Source organism: Aspergillus aculeatus (genome assembly GCF_001890905.1).
Source record: "Aspergillus aculeatus ATCC 16872 unplaced genomic scaffold ASPACscaffold_9, whole genome shotgun sequence".
NCBI lineage: Eukaryota > Fungi > Ascomycota > Eurotiomycetes > Eurotiales > Aspergillaceae > Aspergillus > Aspergillus aculeatus.
In genome coordinates, this window is record NW_017962984.1 from 853,194 (window position 1) to 866,927 (window position 13,734).

Here is a 13,734-nt window from a genome sequence, read left to right on the forward strand (position 1 = left end):
GTAGCTGGCAGAGGAGAAGGTGGGTTACTGCAGCGTTCATGCGAGATAAGTGACATCAAGTGAGCCGTCGTGGTCGTCTTCGAGACACTGGCTATCGGCAATTATACTATATGATCTCAACTCGGCGACTGCTGTTTGCGCTTGCCCGAATTACCTTGACACTTTTCGCTCCCTGAACCCCAGGTGGCTTCAACAAGCTGTCTATATTCTTTAGTAGTAGCTATGCAACCCGATAAAGAGGTAGCTGTAACGGCAGTGGCCGTAAACTACCGCCGTACTATACAAAGGGGTAAACCGTGAAGCGGTCTTACCCCAAAAAATCTATAACCTGTGCGATCCTAACCAAACAAATCCGCCACCCCGGACAGATCCGGTCCGTCGTTGATATCGACTTTCTGATTCTGCTGGCCTTCCATCTCACTCGTCATGTATCTCTCCTGCAGGGCGCTCCGCGCTTTCCGGCGGTCCTCGCGCGAACCCAAGATCTTGCCTTGCTCAGCTATGCTGACGCCTCGCAGACTCTCTAGAAGATCCAAGATCAAGGCTCTTTGCTGTCTTGCGGCAGTTGACCTTACCAGCGCAGCTTCTGCATTGGCTACTCGCTGCTCGCTCATGCCAGGAAGGCTCAGGATAACTGCGCGCGGGGTCGGGCTGCTCGAGCCGTAGAGTACCCAGATAGACGCAATGAGCTGAGCAAGATCTTTCTGCATGTCGACAAAATAGGGCTCATGCACGGACGTGATGCAAGCTTTGAGGACCTCGGAAGAGATGAACTCGCGGATGGTGATTGTCGTAGGTGTGTTGTTGGGAGGGGCAAAGTCTTGCAGGATGGAGCGAATGACACGGGTGATGATGCTGCAGCAACGGGTATCGCGCATACGAAGGGCATGGGTGCAGAAAAGCATAACTGGTTCAAATATCTCAGGTGAAGAAAGAATAAAATGCCGGATAGAGTCCGAGAGTGCTGGTGCAGGCTGCAGAGCGCTGGGATCTGCTAGCTCGTCGTCAGGATCTAGATTACTGTTTAGCATGCGTCCAAATATTCAACGCCCTTTGACTTACCACCACGCTGAGGATCAAGCAGACTTGCTACCATGATCACCGCAGAATACGTCAACTGGCGCAAGATACTCTCGGACTTCATCTCGTCAGTCAGGTCGTCAGACTCAGCAAGTCCCTCTTTTCTCTGCTCAATCAGCTCCCATTCCGATGTGACCTTCTTGTCAATGCTGGTAAAGAGGGTGGCCAGCATTGGAGGCAGAAAGTTGCTTCGGAAGCGAACCGGGCAGTCATCAATCAAGCAACGTGAAATATTGAGAAGAACAGAGAACTGATGGGAGGAAAGGTGGACGGCGTCCTTGAAGAGAGCTTGGGAGAGGGGACCTGGGAGTTCTGCGAATCCATAGAAATTCTCCCGTAGTCGGCTCATGCTGAACAACATTGAGTAGCACGCTTCACGCACAGCTCGAATTTTGCCTCTCACAGATGAGGCGAATCCTTCGACTGAGCCACGAGATGCAGTGATCTTAGCATAGAACTCATCACGGCTACCAGTGGAAATCCCGGCTTGCCAAAATCTATCAGTCAAGATGCGTTCGACGACCGGCGCCATGTCTGCGGGCAAGCCCTTCCAGTTGCCGGGATTGTGGAAGGCATGAGCATTACTGACTAACTGTAGAAGCGTCGGCAAAATGATAGGAATAAGATCATGCCATACATTGCAAGCAAGCTCATATGCTGGTTCAGACCTTTTGAGCTTATCCGTAGAGACGGCCAGCATCGTCTTGGTGCCTCTCAAAGGTAGTTGCTGGAACTTCCTAGTCATTTCTTCCTGAATAAGCTTACCCTCATTGTCCAGAGGGACAGAGGACCAGTCTTCAAGCTTTTGAGCCTGTCTGGACTGCATATATGCTCCGACATTCTGTAGTCCGAGCATAGCACAAAAGCCCTCAAATGTTGAGCTCACAGTCCGGAATTCTTCCTCCTGCCATGCTTGCTTAATCGGCTCCACGAAAGACAGAAGACGAGACTGGCGAAGGTAGGGTTCGACATTATTTGCTCGCTGCATGATGATAAGCAGGATCGAAGTGAGCTCCATCTGAAGCTTATCGTCTACCCGGTTGGCCATGGATATCTCCTTGATCTTGGGTTCCAATATGTCATAAAACGTAGAGAAGTAGTCTGCGTAGCGCATGGCCAACCGCCGGAGCTCATGACTGGCAAGACCGTGAAGCTCCTTGACTGATTCCGAGTAGACGGGATACTCTGGCTGGTCCGGGAGGCGGGTCATCAAGATGTACTCCAATGCTTTGAGCGCAAAGCTCGGGGTCTTGTCGAGAGCTCTGGCGGAAATATCGACAATGAGCTTGATCACTCTCTGTTTCAAAACCGGATCTTCAAAGTTACGCTGCATTAATTTGAAAGCCCATGCCTCCAAGATCTGTTCCAGGTCGCTGCGCTTCTGTTCATCTTGCTGAGGCATCTTTCCATGAGCAGATACCCATTTGTTGTACCCTTTTAGTGTTGCTTCGACAACCGCAAACTGCGTATCGGCCCGCATAAGGGGTATAGAGGTCTTTGAAAATGACTTCACGGTGAAAGGTTCCACGCCGCTGTAAAGATCGTCTAGGTTTCCGTCAATTCCGGCAAGTATATGAGGTATGGCATCCTGGGGTCGCTTCTGGACGATCGTTTCGATGATGGAGGAACAGTATCGGCGATAGTTCCCGACAAACGCGTGTCTCTCGGGGATTGTGTCGATGTCCTCATTAAGGAACATCACTGTAGGATTGTCGGATTCTGCAGGAAGAGATTCCCAGCGAATGAGGCGCTCAGTACAAATACTCAGCAGCGAAGGGATTAGACCAATAACCAGGTCCGTGTTTCCGATCCTCTCGGAGGCTATCAATTTAGACCACACATGAAGGACAGGAATCGAGATTGTGAGACTTTGATTTTGGATGACAGTAATGGTAAGATGAAAGAAGAAAGGTAGGTCCATGCCCTGTGCGCTTTCTAACGAAAATGCCTTCTCTTCGAGAAATCCCGCGATGTAAGAAATCATCTCGGAGAGCTTTTTGCAAATAGTATACTTGGTGTCGTCCACATCGTCTGGTCCCACAACTGACCATTCGTACAGCTTCTGCAGCACACTGAGCGCTTGAGTCTCGTACATGAAGTGTACCAAGGGCTGGAATCCTTCAATTTCAACGTGAGACCTGCTGTACAGCGCATGCAGAGCTTCAACGGCCGCCAAGAGCACAAGCTCGTCATTGCAGGTGAAGGCACTGGCAATGCAGGGAACACAGTTGGACGAGAGCACGGCCTTGGGGATTGCCCATGTCAGGAGAGATTTGAGAGTGGCAAGCGCTTTCAGTGCGGAGTCCCGGGCCTGCTTCGAGTTCTGAATGTTCCCGATACAGTCGTGCAGAAAAGCGCAAATGCGAGACATCCATCCCTCAGGTCCGCAACGCAGCTCAAGATTATCCTTCTTAGGATGAATCTCCTCGAAGATGGCCAGGGACGTACAGATCTCGACCATAGCCCGGTTTAGGTCCGTGCCACGCAAGGATGATACGGTATCTTCACGATAGAAGATGTCCTCCGACAGAGTTTCGAGAATGGATAGTACCAATTCCTTATGCACGAGGCTTGCATTCCAGAATTGAAGAAGCGTTTCGTCCATGGAATTCCAATCCAAGCCCCAGCTCCTCTTGGCGACCTCGGCCCACAGTTGCGGAATCTTGTTGCGGATGTAAGCAGGATCTTCAGGTCGGATCGACTCCGCCAACTTCAGAACGAGGTCCCTGATAGCCGAAATCTGGTCTTGAGCTTCAAAGGAGGTGTGGCGCAAGACATGATCCAACAAACCCAGACCGAAATAACGGACGAGAGGATTGGGCTGCTCCGGAAGCGCAAGCATGTAACCATTGTGCGCTGCCGACTTGCTCTCTTTTTGGGCCTCGACAAAGGTCAAGGCTTCTCTGCGTAGCTCGTTGGTGGAGGACGGGTTGTGGATAAGCTCCAAGGCGCGGATGATGTCGGCCATGCGGCCCTCCGATAGATCACCTTCGGCGGCCATGGATGATGTGGGAAAAAACAACTCCTTCGCTGCTCTTGAAACAAAGACAATAAAAAAAAGCTATGATTACCTTGACAATTGCTGAAGTGACACTTGCAATGTTCTCATTATCTTTTAGGCCCCTGCAAAATCTCCTTCTGGTTCTTTTGGGGATTCCCAGACTTCCGTGGTGGAAGCGGAATTGGATTGGGCAAACTTTTTGACAACTGGAGGGGGAAATTAGTTAAGGGGAGGTAATAATAGATTCCTGCCCGCCGAGACTTTCAGCCACGAAGTCAGCGATGCTGTTTGGCGCAAGTGGGCAACACTGAGTAATCGCTGAACACACGGCAACCGCCGTCTGGGGGAAGGGGGTGGGAGGGCAGTTGCGGCTCAGTAAAGGAGATCCCCTGCGAGGCGCCGATGTTGTTCTGCCTAAGAGAAGTGGAGTGCTTATAGATGGTGTTTTGGTGTTTTGTTTCCTTGATTTTTTCCCCCCTTCTTCTGCTCTTGATATATGATTTGGGATGAATAAATAGACAGCAGTAGTAACAAAGATTCAAAGAGAGACAAATACGGAGTGAGGAAGTGTGTATTAACCACCACACTTGAAGCTTAAAGAAGAGATTTGGAGGGAAGATTGGAAAGTACGGGAAGAGAGAAAGAGAGAGGAGCAACAGCAACAGCAACAGTGAATCGATACGGCGGCAGCGGCAGATAATCAACGCCCGCCTTACCAGGAGAATTTTCCACGCGCTCCCGCTCCAATCACCACACCGGTTCATCCATTTCCCCCGCCAGTCCTCCTCACCGCTTCCTGGAGGGTTTCTTATCGATAAGCAACATCCAGCTTGACTTTTGTTTACTTCTTGCCGCCTATTGCCTGCCTTACCCCACACACACACACACACACACACACACACACACACACACACACACACACACACACCACAGTACATCATCTTCTATCTCGAATGCAACTCACGGGTGCATGACTATCCAAATTATGATTGCTGACTTATATATTCGAGTAATTATACTATCATGACTTACTCGATCCAAGATCTCAGAAATCAAATGTGACAACAACCACAAAATGCGCTCGCATATCAAAGTAGACAGAAACACAGAACCCATGCCAACTTAGGGCACTCACATCACGCTGCATCCGCTGCTCTGGCATTGCTCTAGATACGACAGTTCATCACTCGACGATGTGGCAGACTCGCCGGGCTTACGTTTGACCCCCTGGATCTTGATATCGTGAGCCCCCGCCGGATGCCACCAACGCAACCGTTGTACCTTGACTGAGTTGACCTCATCCGAATCAATGGTCCATTCTCCGCTACTGACAGAGACAACAGTGTGCCCTCCAGGGAAATGGAACTCGGGAAGGTAGATCTCAGTCGCACTCGCCTCGCTTAGTGACCTTTCATTTCCAATCAGTGACAGCGTGAATGTGCAGTTCTTAAGGTCGAACGTGTATTTCGAAACTAGGCCGCTGGTGAAGATCGGACTCGGTCGGATGAAGGCCTCTGCCGCACGGAACCCAAGTTTGTCCTCGTTTGACTGACTGAACTCCGAAGTGATAGAAGGAGCTGACAGGGCACTCTTGAGATTGTCAGGCCCTATCGACTGGTGCTGAATACTACCCTGACTTTCGGAGTATGCTGGTGATTGAGGGTCGGTCTCTACCCGAGAGTCGGTTTCCAAGTCGGAGTACTTCCCGCTGGGAAGCTCGAAATCATCGACCGAATAGATCGATAGGTCCTCTCCGTTCCAGTTGTCGCCCCATTCGTGATTGTTCTGTAACGGTGTCAGTCTCGATTCATTTCACTCAATCTAGTAGTTTCACTGCTCGCTTACCGTGGTCGTATAAAGCCACAATGTGAAACCATTCGCCGTACTGCCCTCCAGTGCAAAATGATTGGCGTCCATAGCGCTGACCTGACTACTATAATCACCCGTCTTGTAGGCATGTTTGTCGTCCATGTCATAAGGAATGCCGATCTCTGTAAAAACCATGGGGTGGGTGCCCATGTATTTCAAGCTCTCGTCTCTTAGAAACTTCAACTGATCACGCAAGCAATTGCGAATCGCCGACTCTCCAATTTTGATGGCAAAGGCTGGTGTGAGGTACTTGCCACGAAGTACCCCAATTACATCCACATTGTACAATCGATTCCTAGAGTGGTCATGGTCAAAAAAGGGAATACGCGGAGAGACACAGCCAATTCACTTACCAGTGCTTCGTCAACAAAGTAAGACCATCATAGTAGTGAGCTGCATGCACCATGTTAGGGTCATCGTCCGCCGTTCCCTCTAGGTCGGGCGGAACCTCCATGACAGGAGGTTGGCAAAACATGATTGCATCCGGCCACACGCTCCGAAGAGCATCTCTATAAGCCCGGTAATGTTCCATGAAATATGTATTGGTGAAGACATCGTAGTCTAGTGGTTCAGCTGTTCGAGGGTGTTTGGCGAAATAGTCCTTTCGCAATAACTGGTCCGATGTCGGATCCCATACACCATGCTGAGCCCATAGACATTCTCCCAGCTTCCAATTCGAGTCTCTCTTCCAACCATATTTCTCGTCACCGTAGTCTTCCGGCAACCAAGCGATTTCGCCCTCTGGGTCCACCAATTCTCTGCCGGTCTGATGAGGGCCAAAGCCGCCAAAAGCCCAGGTCGTCTCCTCACATGCACGTCCCGACCCGGTAAGCATAGCCTGGAAAGCAGTAGGCGATGTGCCCAGTTGGAGTTGCTGTTCAGGTGGGATCACAGAGATATCTTGGAATCCAATCAGACCTCTGTGAGGTTCATTCATGCTCTCCCATCCAATGACCACTTCGCTTTCGATATCCCCAGCCTCATGAATCTTTTCAGCAAAGTACTTGCATGCCGCAATGAAGTGGCCCTGCAGATAGTCCTGGATGTTCATGCCATCTATGATGGCCTTGGGGGCAAAGTCCCGACCTGCCCAAAATAATGTAAACATGGTCTGGCAGACCAGACGTGTATAGTTGGTACTCCATATCATTTTCGGAAATTCAGCCGGGTTGTCGTACGTGTTCTGCACCAGGGCTGCTTCGGTCTTCTTGAACGATCGAGGGTTGAATCCTGCCGCATATAGAGTCCAGGCGGGAGCACCAGATCCCCCTGATAATCTGGACCACTTCACATTGTTAGCCGGGATGATGATGATAGTAATCCGGCGAGTCACGGAAACCTACCACATCCTGATGCGGATCGAGGAAGACAAAAAACTTGTACTGTTTCGCAATACGAAGGACTTCGATGGTGAATGCGATCCATTCGTCGTCATATTTCCCTGGCCCTTCATGCTCTATCGCTTCCCATGTAAAGATATATCTTATTGTATTGTAGCCCCACTTGCGTAGTCTGGCAAAATGGGTGTGTGCATCGTCAAGAGAAAAGGGTCGGCCGACGAAGGAGACATTGTCCGCATCGAAGAAGCTATCGGAGACATAGGAAGGAGTGTCAGGATTCTTGGGGAATTTCGACTCGCCGGCGACGTTGATCCCTCTCAAGGTTATTTCTCGATTGTTTGCATCTTTAAATGTTTGACCGTCTATTCGAAGTCGATAATGGCCCATTTTCTCTCAGTCTCAACGCACGATACCACAACCAATGATGGAAGTAGATGAACGGGTGTTCACGGATCTGCGGGCAGGGCAGAACAATGCTAGATGGAGGAGAGAACGTCAAGACAATGTGACTTAGGCTGATGACTGGTTTCCAATCCTACTCGGCGGCAGCACTTCAAATAGTTCAATCACTAAGAGACAAACATCAGTCATTACAAACTGACTGGACTAAGTGAGGTGTCGATCGTATCCGCGCTAACCTTGCAGGAACAGCTGGTTGATGGCGGCGACGCCAGTCACAAAGCCAACGGTAACAGACTTGGCGCCGGGGGGTCAAGTGAATTAAAGAAGTTATCTATATTTCAGTGACACAAACAAGAAGCGTCAAGTTAGTATTGGCAATTTCCTCTTCTATGGGCTAGCGGACATGTGTTAACAGGCAACAGCAAAGACAAGGTCTGTAATTGACTATTGAGTTATTACTCCAGCTCCGAGACCGAGACCGATAACGAGCGATCCGGCGGAACCTCTGACGTACCTTTTCCCACTTGGGTTTCCCCACACAGCCCGCCCGGCCTTTTCTCAATCACGAAGTAACTTGCTCCAAATCCGCCAGCATTCCCCTCAACCAAGCACCAAGCTACCTAGGAATCCGGCCAGGCCATGCAGCGATTGCCTTAAGATGGCAAGCAAAGCGGCTCTCAAGGCAGTGCGCACGGCGCTGGACTCGAAGGATTTCGAGCTTGCAGCCGAGAAAGCTAAAGAAATTGTCCAGAGAGACCCTCAAATTTACCATGCGTGCGTATCACTTCATCCCCTCTACCCCTCATCCTCTAAAATTCTCACCCCCTCATTCCCGCAAATTGCGCGTGTCTGACTTGGGTTGCCCGCTAGCAATGTCTTTCTGGGTCTCGCACTCGACAAGCTGAACAAGAACGGTGAAGCCGAAGCGGCCTACCTTTCAGCTATTCGTGTGAAGGACAACGACAAAACAGCCTGGCAGGGCCTCATCAACCTGTATGAGAAACAAGGCGCGCATAAGCTTGATCAATATCGTGAGGCAGTTATCAAACTTGGCTTACTGTTTGCTGAAGTGTACGTGTCTAAATCCCCGTACGCTCATTTAAATGATCGGGCTAGCTACTGACTAACCTTAGCGATGACAAGCATCGTTGTCAGGACCTCCTGGACAAGTATGTCGGCTTCGCGAAGAAAAATGGTTCTCGATCGCAATACAAGAAGGCTCTTGAGCTGCACCTCCCATCGTCGCCGCTTTACGAATATCTTCAAGGCAGGATCCCGCATCCGTCCCATACCTACCTCCGTCTGATTGAGATAACGGAGTCGGAGGAGAAAGAATATATAAATCGGGAGATCGGGGAAAGACGCACTCGTCTCGGCGCAAAGATCGATCAGGTCACACTGGAGGTCAAGAGGGAAGCTTTCAAGCGCAGCGAGTTGGAGCAGCTCTACCGCGGGATCGTGGACTGGTCTCATGACGACCAGGTTCGACGTACCTATGAGGAGAAGTCTTTGCAGCGCGCCTATGACTTCCTGACAGTTCTACCAGCAAATGAGAAGGATGCCAAGCGAGTGGAGGTGCTGCAGGCTGCTCGTGACATGGTCATCATCAAACATCCTTTCGAACTGGCCTGGAAGATTGTGCTGGAGTGGCATGATGTCCAAGATTTCCACGAATGGGATCGAAACTTCCTCGATGACTTCATCGAGTTTTTTCCCGAAGACGGACTGTCCAAGGTCCTTAAGGGTTTCCTTGCTAGTGATATCTCTCCTTTCCCCAAAGAGACGAAGGAGCCGGAAGAACCTAAGCAAAGGAGAGACTCCAAAGCGGAAGAACCCGAAGCTGACGAGAACAATGGCGAGGTGAATGAGTTGGCTGCTCAAGATCATCTTCTCCTGATGGTGGAAGGTCTTGAGACTTCGTCAACCTCGATCGTCGCACATCGAATTGTAGGAGAACTCTATCTGACACTTGAAGAGTACGAGAGTGCCGCGGACATCTGTCGTAAAGGTCTCCGGAATGTTCACGACGTGGTCAAGCGGGCCGGGCTCAATCTCGCAAACAGCACCGATGCAATTAACATCATACTTGCAAATTCACTCATCTACCACCAGTCCCCTCGCTACCACCCTGAGGCGAAGGGCATCTTCGAAGAGATCTTGAAGCGGAAGCCAACTTCGACGAGCTGTCTGCTTGGAATCGGTCTTATCCTTGAGGTCGACGAGGACTATCCAGAAGCTGTGAACTTTCTGGAGCGTGCGCTGGCACGGGATCCATCAAACATCAAAGTTCGAGGGGAGCTGTCCTGGTGTCGCGCGCTCAATGGCGACCTCGAATCCGGTCTTGAGGGTCTTCAGGAGGTGCTCTCAGAGCTCCGCGAGGCACAATCGGAAAATAGGGACTTCAAAGCTGAAATCCTCTACAGGGTAGGCTACTGTCAGTGGGAGATCGATCCATCACCAGCTGCACGCAAGGATCGTAACGGTGCCTACGCTAGTTTCCTTGCTTCGATTCAGACCAACATGAATTTCGCGCCCGCCTATACCAGCCTTGGATTGTACTATGCAGACTACAAGAAAGACAAGACCCGAGCCAAAAGATGTTTTCACAAAGCCTTTGAATTGTCCCCGTCTGAGATCGAAGCTGCGGAGAGGTTGGCACGCACATTCGCTAACCAGCGGGACTGGGACCTCGTCGAAGCCGTAGCCCAGCGCGTGGTGGATTCTGGCAAAGCCAAGCCAGCTCCGGGCTCTAAGCGCAAGGGCTACAGTTGGCCATACGCAGCTTTGGGTAGTGTCCAAATCAACAAACAGCAATATCCGAAGAGCATTGTGTCGTTCCAAGCAGCGCTGAGAATAAAGCCTGATGATTACCATTCATGGGTCGGTCTAGGCGAGAGCTACCACCACTCCGGAAGGTATATTGCTGCGACCAAAGCTTTCGAGCACGCACAAGCCTTGGAGGAGACGCTTTCGAGCACCGACAAGGACCAGATCTGGTTTGCGAGATACATGCTTGCGAATGTCAAGCGGGAGCTTGCCGATTATGACGATGCTATCGCGAGGTACGAGGATGTGCTGAAAGTCAGGCCAACGGAGATTGGCGTCTTGATCGCCTTGCTTCAGACGCTTACCGAAAGCTCTTGGAAGAGTCTGGAACTGGGACGGTACAATGACTGCATTGAGCTTGCGCGACGAGCGATTTCGGCAGCACAGTCACTTGCCATGGAAAGAGTCGATGTATTCAACCTCTGGAAGGGCATTGGAGACGCATGCAGTCTATTCTCTTACGTGAAGTCCAAGGCAGACAGACTGCCGATCGATGAATTGCAGAGCCTGCTCACAACCCAACTGGAGCCAACAGTCTTGGACATCATGACTGACGTGGACGAAGTGGGCGCGGAAATCCTCGTTTCACTGACCTCTGAAGACGATAGCACCAGCCCGTCAAACAAATGTCTCTATGCCGCCATTCTAGCCTACAAACGTGCCATCCAGGTCTCACTCCGGGATACCCATGCTCAGGCTGTTGCCTGGTATAACCTCGGCTGGGCCGAATACAGAGCTTACAGAAGTCTGCAGCTCAGCTCACCCTCCGAGAATAAGAAGCAGACTCGCAAATTCGTCAAGACGGCCATGCGTTGCTTCAAGCGAGCCATTGAACTGGAAGCCGGCAACTCGGAATTCTGGAATGCACTTGGTGTAGCGACCACAAGCATGAGTCCCAAGGTTGCCCAGCATTCATTCGTGCGAAGCCTGCATCTCAACGATCGCAGTGCCCAGGTTTGGACAAATCTAGGAACCTTATATCTCCTTCACAATGACATTCAGCTGGCAAATGAGGCCTTTACCCGGGCACAGTCTTCCGATCCAGACTATGCACCGGCTTGGGTTGGCCAGGGCTTGCTTGCTCTTTTGTTCGGTGACTCGCGGGAAGCAAGAGGCTTGTTTGAGCACGCCTTCGACATTTCCAATTCATCGTCACGGTTGCCCAAGAAACAATACACAATGACCTTGTTCGACCATCTCATGTCCGATTCTTCCATTTCTAACGAAATCTCGCAACTCATCCAGCCCTTCTTCGCCCTTCACCAGCTTTCCAGCCAGGAGCCTTCCGACTTGCCATTCGTCCATCTCTCTTCCCTTCTAGCGGAAAGAATTGGTGAGTTTGCGGATGCCGAAACGAGCTTGCGAACTGTGTGTGCGGGAGTGGAGGCCGAATACGAAGTCTCAGAGTCAGCCGCATCCCTCTCTCGATATGCGCAGGCCAACGCAGATATTGCCCGTGTTCTTCTGGCCCGTCATGAGTACGAGGAAGCCGCGGAAAAGGCGGAAACAGCCCTTATGCTCTCTGGAGAAGAGGACGCAGAGAAGTTCGATCCTGAGACGAACAAGAAGCTACGCCTGTCAGCGCATTTGACCGCCGGGCTGGCACACTACTACCTGAAGTCCATGGACAATGCTATTGATATGTTCCGTGATGCGCTTGGAGAGGCGGACAATGCCCCAGAGGTTGTGTGCCTTTTGGCACAGGTGCTGTGGGCCAAGGGCGGGGAGGAGGAAAGAGCCGTTGCTCGCCAGCAGCTGTTCGACTGTGTCGAAGAGTATCCTGACCACATCGGCGCCGTCACCCTCCTCGGTGCTATTGCGCTACTGGATGATGATAGAGACGCGGTTGAGGCTGTTGAATCCGACCTCCGCAACATGATCACTCGCGATGACATAGAGATCCATGAGCGCGGCAAGCTCATTAAGCTTCTCACTGCGGTGTCTACCCTGGGATATGGAGATAACTCGGATGTTCCTGGGGATACTCGACGGATCGGAGAAGCCACTGCAGCAGTGATGAGATCGCCTGCCGAACCGCAAGGCTGGGTGGAATTGTCATCGGCTACGCAGGAGCTGTACCCAGCTGAGATGGCCGTCAAGAGAGCTTTGCGAAGCGTCCCTCCCCGCAGCAACCTGGAAGCCGTTGATCTTGCTGCTGCATACGCACAGACCGGAAAGGCGAGCGACGCAATGAGGGCGATTATGGTGGCACCATGGCAGCAATCGGGGTGGGAAGAGCTGAATCATGCAGTCTCGACGATCGAATAGTCGCTACCTTTGCACCACTTTCCAAATGTGAGATAGACGAAGATCTACTTAAAGAGCTATTAGATAGAAACGAGTCACGAGAAGAGAAGGTGGGGGGCCATACCACAAATGCAAATATTCCTCTCCGTCAGCGGTATCAACCTGACGACTGATCCTCACCTCGCATCTCCGTAATCCTCGCCAACAACCTAGCCTTCCTCCCCTCTTTCCACGCTTGATCCATACTCTCAATCTTCCCTCCCAGTAGCGTGATGCAGTCCGGCGTGAGCAAGATCATCCCGCGCGCCACCGTCGCATTCCGTATGACCATCTTCGCCCCGATCGCCAGCTTAGCCACCGAGATCCCCTGAACGCGCTTCAGTTCAATCGCCACAGCTCTCGTCCCCGCCGCGTCCTGTACAATCAACCGATGCGGACCATGACTTTCATTCTCGGACGACGCAGTAGCACCAGCAGCATTTCCGCTTCCACCCCCTTCCTCCTCATCACCCTCGCCCCCACCACCGCCACCACCAACATTAACAGCCCTGACAATCTCCCGTCCGCGGATCGCCTCCCCACGCTCGACGCGCTCGATCGCCTCGACCTGACTCCACAGACTCGTGCCGATGTCCTCGATATCCAACACCTGGACGGGGACGGGGCCCGGGAGCCGACGTTCCTGCACGGAGGGGTCGAAAATGTCGCCCGGAAGCAGGGCGGATGGGTTATCGGTTTGCAGGGAGTCGCGGAAGTCCGAGGCCAGGATGCGGAAGAGTGCGGTTTGCGTCAGGGCGGAGATGGGGACGTTGCGTTGTAGGGCGGTCGTGGTGGAGGAGACGAAGCCGTTTAGCCAGGTTGGGGAGACGGGGAGAGCTTTGGTGGTGTGGAGGTGGGCTGAGATTTGGGATTCTAGGGTGGTCATGGTTCTGACGAGAATTTTGGATGGATGTTTTAAGTGAGGTTAGA

At 51.7% G+C, this 13,734-nt stretch overlaps 4 protein-coding genes across 4 annotated transcripts; 1 reads left to right on the plus strand and 3 right to left on the minus strand.

Moving 5' to 3' along the window:
- Positions 1 to 167: 167 nt before the first annotated feature.
- Positions 168 to 3,942, minus strand: ASPACDRAFT_79230 (karyopherin MSN5). The gene is made up of 2 exons (XM_020205348.1): positions 1,063 to 3,942; positions 168 to 1,012 (listed from the first exon to the last, which is right to left on the minus strand). The coding sequence occupies exons 1-2, from the start codon at positions 3,920 to 3,922 to the stop codon at positions 339 to 341; spliced, it is 3,534 nt and encodes a 1,177-aa protein (XP_020055654.1). The 5' UTR covers positions 3,923 to 3,942; the 3' UTR covers positions 168 to 338.
- Positions 3,943 to 4,972: 1,030 nt separating this feature from the next.
- Positions 4,973 to 8,115, minus strand: ASPACDRAFT_1901974 (sterylglucosidase 1). The gene is made up of 4 exons (XM_020198773.1): positions 7,294 to 8,115; positions 6,304 to 7,235; positions 5,927 to 6,245; positions 4,973 to 5,866 (listed from the first exon to the last, which is right to left on the minus strand). Exons 1-4 carry the CDS (start codon positions 7,675 to 7,677, stop codon positions 5,213 to 5,215), a joined length of 2,289 nt encoding a protein of 762 aa, XP_020055655.1. The 5' UTR covers positions 7,678 to 8,115; the 3' UTR covers positions 4,973 to 5,212.
- A 179-nt stretch (positions 8,116 to 8,294) lies between these two features.
- On the plus strand, positions 8,295 to 12,968 carry ASPACDRAFT_79232 (SKI complex subunit tetratricopeptide repeat protein SKI3). Its single transcript, XM_020205349.1, has 3 exons — positions 8,295 to 8,466; positions 8,563 to 8,763; positions 8,826 to 12,968. Exons 1-3 carry the CDS (start codon positions 8,351 to 8,353, stop codon positions 12,784 to 12,786), a joined length of 4,278 nt encoding a protein of 1,425 aa, XP_020055656.1. The 5' UTR covers positions 8,295 to 8,350; the 3' UTR covers positions 12,787 to 12,968.
- On the minus strand, positions 12,923 to 13,690 carry ASPACDRAFT_29853 (OB fold domain-containing protein; the record flags this gene model as incomplete). The annotated part of the gene is made up of 1 exon (XM_020199671.1): positions 12,923 to 13,690. The coding sequence occupies one exon, from the start codon at positions 13,688 to 13,690 to the stop codon at positions 12,923 to 12,925; it is 768 nt and encodes a 255-aa protein (XP_020055657.1).
- Positions 13,691 to 13,734: the final 44 nt, after the last annotated feature.